This window comes from Sinocyclocheilus rhinocerous, unplaced genomic scaffold, assembly GCF_001515625.1.
Source record: "Sinocyclocheilus rhinocerous isolate Xijiao unplaced genomic scaffold, SAMN03320098_v1.1 scaffold4397, whole genome shotgun sequence".
Taxonomy (NCBI): Eukaryota; Metazoa; Chordata; class Actinopteri; order Cypriniformes; family Cyprinidae; genus Sinocyclocheilus; species Sinocyclocheilus rhinocerous.
In genome coordinates, this window is record NW_015640477.1 from 11,964 (window position 1) to 20,655 (window position 8,692).

The 8,692-nt window shown below is 37.7% G+C and overlaps 1 protein-coding gene across 1 annotated transcript; it reads left to right on the forward strand.

Moving 5' to 3' along the window:
• The first annotated feature begins 256 nt into the window (after positions 1–256).
• LOC107753198 (gastrula zinc finger protein XlCGF57.1) lies at positions 257–8,181 on the forward strand. The gene is made up of 2 exons (XM_016569324.1): positions 257–536; positions 6,101–8,181. The coding sequence occupies exons 1-2, from the start codon at positions 452–454 to the stop codon at positions 7,852–7,854; spliced, it is 1,839 nt and encodes a 612-aa protein (XP_016424810.1). The 5' UTR covers positions 257–451; the 3' UTR covers positions 7,855–8,181.
• The last annotated feature ends 511 nt before the right edge of the window (positions 8,182–8,692 follow it).

The window sequence follows — 8,692 nt, forward strand, 5'->3', positions numbered from 1 at the left end:
AAAAATTGAGTGTTTATTATTATTATTATTATTATTATTATTATTATTACTTGGCAAGTTCAAAAGTCTTTTATTTTGCCACTCCGTTCCGCTGTCGCGTTGTGACGTCATACATTCTGCGCCGCGACGTTTTCGTTCTGCTGTTATTTGGTTGATGTGTTGTTTGTGTTTTGAGCCCTTAAGCAGTGTATACAACGCTCATAAGTGTTTTAAAGTTGTGCTTAACAACATGGTAGTATTTCCGACAGCATTTTGTGTTGGTAATTTTGAACGTAGTGTTGTAGCTTTGTCTATAGGGCTGCATAGTTATTTGTGACCGTTATTTCTCTGAGCAAAGCGCATCCACACATTAGGAACAGAGTTATTCACTTATCCCTTGTTTCTGGTGACTATATCTTAAAAGGTGACAAAGAAAAGCCTCCAGGCAAGCTCTGACATAACTGTTGTAAAGATGGAGTTAATTAAAGTGGAGATTGTGGACATGAGTGATCCAGAACCGTGCAAAGTGAAAGATGAAGATACTGAGGAACAGAGAGGTTTGTGTTCATTTATGATTCTTAGTGATTAATGAGAAACATTAATGTAAGGTTGTTGCATTTGTGAGCCGATTTTATCCAAAGCAAGATAGGTTTCATTTGAGGTACATGCTTTATCCGTTTAGGTATTCGCTGAGAACTGAATCATGACTAGGTCTAAAACAGTTTATTTAATCACCAAACGGACATAAGTTTACTTCAAGAATGATCAATGGGGCATAAATGAGTTTGAAGTTAGGCGTTTAAAAAAAACAGAGCAAACAGAAAGAGAAAGTGCAATCTTAGAGCCACAGAAAGACAAACGTTTTGCTGAAAAATGCACAATACACAGAAGTTATGTACATTAACAACGATTCTTATCCAAAGCAAGATAGGTTTCATTTGAGGTACATGCTTTATCCGTTTAGGTATTCGCTGAGAACTGAATCATGACTAGGTCTAAAACAGTTTATTTAATCACCAAACGGACATAAGTTTACTTCAAGAATGATCAATGGGGCATAAATGAGTTTGAAGTTAGGCGTTTAAAAAAAACAGCAAACAGAAAGAGAAAGTGCAATCTTAGAGCCACAGAAAGACAAACGTTTTGCTGAAAAATGCACAATACACAGAAGCTGCGTCCCAATTCGTAGGCTGCATCAATCGAAGTGCGTATTTGAAGGCCGATTGCGTCACGGCGAAGGCTGCCGCAATTCGAAAGCGACTTCAAATCAGAAGGATCCTTCGCAGCCTACCCTATCCCAGAATTCATAGCGCGCCGGTGACCACGGGACTTTAATTCAAACAAAATAGCGGGTGATTGTTCTGTGGCGGCCCACGAATACACTTCTAAATGTAAGTATTGTGTTTTAAGTTACTCTAATAGCTAGCGAAACAAATGTCAAAAGTTAGGTCTTAAAGGAACACTCCACTATTTTTGAAAATAGGCTCATTTTCCAGCTCCCCTAGAGTTAAACAGTTGAGTTTTACCGTTTTCGAATCCATTCAGCCGATCTCCGGGTCTGGCGGTAGCACTTTTAGCTGTAGCTTAGCATAGATCATTGAATCTGATTAGACCGTTAGCATCTCGCTCAAAAAAGACCAAAGAGTTTCTATATTTTTCCTATTTAAAACTTGACTCTTCTGTTCAATGGGGCATAAATGAGTTTGAAGTTAGGCGTTTAAAAAAAACAGAGCAAACAGAAAGAGAAAGTGCAATCTTAGAGCCACAGAAAGACAAACGTTTTGCTGAAAAATGCACAATACACAGAAGCTGCGTCCCAATTCGTAGGCTGCATCAATCGAAGTGCGTATTTGAAGGCCGATTGCGTCACGGCGAAGGCTGCCGCAATTCGAAAGCGACTTCAAATCAGAAGGATCCTTCGCAGCCTACCCTATCCCAGAATTCATAGCGCGCCGGTGACCACGGGACTTTAATTCAAACAAAATAGCGGGTGATTGTTCTGTGGCGGCCCACGAATACACTTCTAAATGTAAGTATTGTGTTTTAAGTTACTCAAATAGCTAGCGAAACAAATGTCAAAAGTCAGGTCTTAAAAGGAACACTCCACTATTTTTTGAACATTTTGCTCATTTTCCAGCTCCCCTAGAGTTAAACAGTTGAGTTTTACCGGTGTTCCTTTAAAAAATGTGAACTTAAACTAACAATACCACTGCACAGATTCATTTGTTAGGTGGTCTGGGACATAAGTTCTTGTATTTATTAAATTGAGGGCTGAATATGATAACTCCTTTACTGTGGATAAAAACTCTGCCAGTCCACAACAATAAGACAAGTAGATAAGGCTACTTAATAATTAGATAAGTCTTTCAGTTGTATGTTTATTTATATATATTTTTTATTTTTATTTTTAGGTCCAATTCCAATTCTATTTTATACGCCTACCCCTTCCCCTTGTCCCTTGAAACACAGTGTCAAGGGGTAGGGGTGAAAATATTTCCCTAAGAAATGGGACACCACTACTATACCGTTTCACGTCATCAAGAAAAGTTGTGATTTTCTAGGCCGATATGGCTAGGACCTATACTTTCATTCCGGCGTAATAATCAAGGAACTTTGCTGCCGTAGACGTGCACCTCTCCAAAAATCTAGGGGGGTGAAAACTTTTGAACAGAATGAAGAAGTCCAAATTTTTCTTATTTTGTTGAAATATCGTTTTTTTTCCCATTTAGTACTGCCCTTCGGAAGCAACAGAAGATACTTGCATGTTTCCCAGAAGACAAATTAAGTACAATTTACCCTGATCTTCAAATTCAAAAATGTTCACCCCCCGAGAATGGGGAAGGGCTAAGGGGTAGAAATGGGATTGGGCCTTATTGTACTGCTGTCATGCTAGACATGTCCACAAATGTTTTAGGCAAACTTGATGATCCAGAAATATGATATCTAGAGTATTTTGTATGCATGTCCTGCTGTGTCATTTTCTAACCTTAAGATTGCAGCCCTGTCTTAATAATTTTCATAAGTCTTTCATTTTCTCTTCTTTTAGGACAGTTCTGGAGAAAATGGGGCTGCTGGGAAACTTAAAAATGTAATGAATGAAGTTGTTCTGTACATTACTTTTGTCATTTTAAGTTATTTGTAAATGAAGCAAAGTAATTTCTGTGCATTGTTTTATTTTTGTATTATAAGTTGAAACTTGTAAATAAAAGACAAGAAGTAGTTCTGGAAATTGTTTATTTGAGCAAAGCAAGTTATAATTTGTAAATGAAAATAAAACCTTCATTAAAAGTATTATCTTTCATACTGTAAGAGTAAATTTATGCAAGTGAACGTCACTTTATTGTTCATCCCAAAGAGGCACAAAATCACTTTCACAGACTTTCACCTTAACTGTTCCCTCCTGGTGGAATGACATATTGTTGTTCTTTTGTTGATTTTGATTGCTTCCATTGTCCTCATTTGTAAGTCGCTTTGGATAAAAGCGTCTGCTAAATGACTAAATGTAAATTAAAGGTATGTATTCTGCAGAAAAAACTTTATATATGATGGTCTTGCTTTAATATTACTGCTGCACTACTGTGTCCTGTATGTTGCATTTTACTTGTGAATATGTTCAAGGTTGTTACATTTGAAATACTTTATATAGGCTACTGTTGGGCAGTTCAATGTACAACAGTGCATCATATTGAAAAAGACCATGTTTTGTAGTGTTGCTGTCCTGTGAGGAAAAACAACAACAAAAAAACTCGGTACTTCTCATTTGTATGTGAATACAAGGAATGCATTTCGTTACACTCCACCACTTTGTTATTTTGCAAATGAAAGGAACAAAGTTTATTGCTTGAATATTAACAAATAGTTGCTAATTACAACTGCGTCCGATATATCGAAGGCTGACTGTTCTTGTTGCCTAGCAACTGTGACAGCTGCCGTTGACGAGCGGCAGTAAGTTTTTTATATTCCGCTGCATAAAACTAAACAGTGTTGAAAACCTGTTTAAATATGTTCACCATGGTCCATTTATGTACATAATAATCAATAATAGAATAAACAACATAAAATCACATTTTTGTAAGATATAAGTCAACATTTAACCGCTTTATATTTTGTATTTTTTCTTGTCATTACAATGTTCAAGTAAGTCGAAACCCAATACTTATATTTCAAGTAGGGCTGTCAGTTTAACGCGTTAAATTAATTATGAAAAAAATTACGCGATTAAAATATTTAATGCAGTTAACGCACTGGCCCCGCCCCCAGACCTGTACATCATCTTACATTTCATACAGGTAAGTGGACTTTTTATATTCCGCTGCATAAAACTAAACAGTGTTGAAAACCTGTTTAAATGTGTTCACCATGGTCCATTTTTGTACATAATAATCAATGATAGAATAAACAACATAAAATCACATTTTGGTAAGATATAAGTCAACATTTAACCGTTTTATATTTTGTATTTTTTCATGTCATTACAATGTTCAAGTAAGTCGAAACCCAATACTTATATTTAAAGTAGGGCTGTCAGTTTAACGCGTTAAATTAATTAGTTATGAAAAAAATAACGCGATTAAAATATTTTACCGCAGTTAACGCACGATTTTATACAACAGTTAAGTAAATAAGAAGTTAATATTGTGCTATATTTTAAACAAAATATTGTGTTTTTGTAAATTTTGCCAACGAAAATATTACCTAAAACTGTTGTGCGTCTCCGAGCAACACAGCGATATTTAGTTTATCACACCAGTGCTGTTTTTGTCACGAAGAACACAAGTGCAAATGTGATTTTATACAACAGTTAAGTAAATAAGAAGTTAATATTGTGCTATTTTAAACAAAATATTGTGTTTTTGTAAATTTTGCCAATGAAAATATTACCTAAAATGCGTCAGCAGAACTGTTGTGCATCTCCGAGCAACACAGCGATATTTAGTTTCTGAATGAATCCGCGTTTTAGAACACGAGTGCAAATGTGATTTTATACAACAGTTAAGTAAATAAGAAGTTAATATTGTGCTATATTTTAAACAAAATATTGTGTTTTTGTAAATTTTGCCAACGAAAATATTACCTAAAACTGTTGTGCGTCTCCGAGCAACACAGCGATATTTAGTTTCTGAATGAATCCGCGTTTTGAACGAATCGTGTGAATCAATGATTCAAAGCCCCATTAGAGCCGTTTACTGAATTCCTGAATGAATCAGCCGCTTGAACGAGTCGACTCATAAAGAGATTTACCGCCACCTGCTGGCTGTTTTAGTGTCTTCTTTAGAGTATCATTTCATTTATTAAAAAAATAAAATAAATAAATAAACATTAAAGGGATAGTTCACCAAAAATACATAAATAAATAAATTCTGTCATCATTAAGACTACTCACCCTCATGTTGTTTCAAACCTGATTGATTTACTTTCTTTTGCACAACATAAAAGAAGGTATTTTGAAGACTGTTGGTAACTAAGCTGTTTTTGGTCACTAGTGACTTACTGAGAATACTGAGATGTTTCTCAAATTATCTTCTTTTATGTTCCATACTTTATGTTAGGCCGGCCTAGCCTAAACATTTAACACGATAATAGCTTTAAATTATCTTTTGGGGGTATTTTCACAGCCATATTTAGTTTGTGATTAATTAGATTAATTAATCGCAGCACCCTGTAATTAATTAGATAAAAAACTGTAATCGACTGACAGCCCTAATTTAAAGTGTAATTCAGTAATTAAAAGTCAAAAACGAACAATTCAGGCTCCAGTTTTTTTTATTTTTATTAACAAATAACATCTATGTGCAGCACACAGCCTCACGTGTCAAAACAAACCGCACGAGGTGTCAGTGATTCCTCCTCTAGAGGCCGCTCTCGCTCTATATAATGACAGTGGACGCTTCTCAGTCGCTCCAGCAACGGACGCAACACGAAAAACTATCGGCATGGATTTTTGCCGATAGTTCCAGCAATCAACTATCGGTGCCGATTAATCGGCAAAACTTATACATCGGTCGACCTCTAGTCAGAATTACCTTTAAGCATCACTTAAATTGAAATTTACTTTGGTGTTTCTAGTTTCACTTTTCTTGAACTGATTTATTTTTGACTATTTAATATATTTTAATTTTAGACCAGATGGAGGTGAAAGAGGAAAGAGAAGAACCGAGTGACATCAAGGAGAACCACTTTATTGAAACGCCTGAAGATTTTAAAGTTGGAGAAGAGTCTTTAACTGAAACAACAGAAGCCACAAATTCGTTCTCCTGCCCTCAGTGTGAAAAGACCTTCACACATAAAGGAAACCTTAGGGATCACATAAAAATTCACATCGGAGAGAAGCCTTACGCGTGCCGTCTGTGTGGAAAAAGTTTCATTCACAAAGGACACCTTAATGATCACATAAGGATTCACACGGGAGAGAAGCCTTACGCGTGCCATCTATGTGGAAAGAGCTTCACGTGTAAAGGAAGCCTTAATGGTCACATGAGAATTCACACGGGAGAGAAACCGTTCACATGCCACCTGTGTGGAAGGAGTTTTACGTGTAAAGGGAGTCTTACGTGTCATGTGCGGATTCACACCGGAGAGAAGCCGTTCACTTGCCCTCAGTGTGAAAAGAGCTTCTCACATAAAGGAAGCCTTAAGTGTCACATGAGAATTCACATCGAAGAAGGGCCTTTCGCATGCAATGAGTGCGGGAAGAATTTCACACAGCAAGAATACCTTAAAAATCACATACGAATTCACACCGGAGGCAAGCCTTTCACGTGCCACCTGTGTGGAAAGGGTTTAACGTGTAAAGGAAGCCTCAAGTGTCACATGCGAATTCACACGGGAGAAAAGCCGTTCACGTGCCTTCAGTGCGGAAAGAGCTTCACAAATAAAGGAAACCTTAAGATTCATGCAAGGATTCACACGGAAGAGAGCCCTTTGACTTGCCTTCAGTGTGGAAAGTGTTTCACGCATAAAGAAAACCTTAAGTGTCACATGAGAGTCCACACCGGAGAGAAGCCGTTCACTTGTCATCAGTGCGGAAAGAGCTTCGCTCGGAAAGTAATCCTTCAGAATCACATAAAAACTCACTCCGGAGAGAAGCCTTACACGTGCAACCAGTGCGGAAAGAGATTCACAGATAAAGGGTACATCAAGCGTCACATGCGAAGTCACACCGGAGAGAAGCCGTTCACATGCCCTCAATGCGGAAAGAGTTTCACGCATAAAGGAAACCTTAAAATTCACATCAGAATTCACACCGGAGAGAAACCCTCCAAGTGTCCTCAGTGCGGAAAGAGCTTCACACATAAAGGACAGCTTAAGGATCACATGAGAATCCACACCGGAGAAAAGCCCTACACGTGTCCTCAGTGCGGAAAGAGCTTCAAATGTAAAGGACACCTTAAGACGCACATAAGAACTCACACCGGAGAGAAGCCTTACTCGTGCCGCGAGTGCGGCAAGAGCTTCACAGTTCAGAGAAGCCTAAACATGCACATGAAATATCATTCAGGAGAGAAATTACATGAGTGCTCTGAGTGCGGCAAGAGGTTTGCAGAGAGCAACACCTTCAAAACGCATTTGCTCATTCACTCTGAAGAACGGCCGTTTAGTTGCGATCAGTGCGGGAAAAAGTTTATTCTGGCGGCGCGATTAAAAGCACACCTGAAGCTTCATACGCATGAGAGACCCTACTTATGCTCTTTGTGCGGAGAGAGTTTCAAACTGCTCGGCAGCTTAAAATCGCACCAGAAAATACACGCCAGTGAGAAATCGCATGTGTGTCCTGAGTGCGGTAAGGCTTTTACCAGAGCGACATACTTGAAACGGCACCAGCGGACCCACGCTGGAGAAACCCCTGGGAAGGGTTCATTAGTTCAAGAACCCTAAAACCACAAGAATGCATACTGGAGAGAAGCCAAGCCGAGGATTTTCAGTGTAGCTCGACCCGACTGTGTGACCCTACATTGGACAAACGGTTTGGAAAATGGATTTTAAGCACATCGATTTATCTACTGCTTCACATTATCCAGAGTAGAGCAATGCAAAGTTTGTCTTCGGTAATGAGTAAATAGTGTGAGATTCAGGTGTAGACAAAAGTAGAATTTCACCCAAAATGGTGCTTTAATCTAAGAGGGGTTAAATAACCTAATGGCTCTTCAAACAAATGTAAGGCAAGTCAAAATACTAGCTAAACATGCCATTTATGCCACTAAGACAGTACAGTTTGGCTAAAGAAAAACATGTGATTTTGACACGCGATAAATATATTTAACATTCCATATTGTTGCTGCTTTAGTAAAATATAAAAATGAAAAAACACAGTTCTCATGTTGAAAAGTACTAAAACTGACAAGCAATTCTTGTTGATGCCTATAATTAAAGGTATAGTTCATCCAATAATGAAAATAAAATTTGCTGTTAATTTAGGTACTCCCAGCCCTTCCAAGATTAAGCTGATTTTTTTCTTCAGTAAAACCGTAAAAAAGATTTTTAGCTAAAACCGTGGTTTTTGGTGATTCATAAAATATAAGTCAACGGCTATCATCACTTTGAGAGTGAAAAAGCATATCAAGGAGCACAAAATGAATAGCCGTGGTTCCTGATGATATATTGAGGTCTTATGAAGCAAAACGATGAATCTGTGCAAGAAACTGAACATTGTTTACAACATTATTACCTGTAATCCAGAGCCCGGAGTGATTCAGTTTACAAACGATTCGTTCTT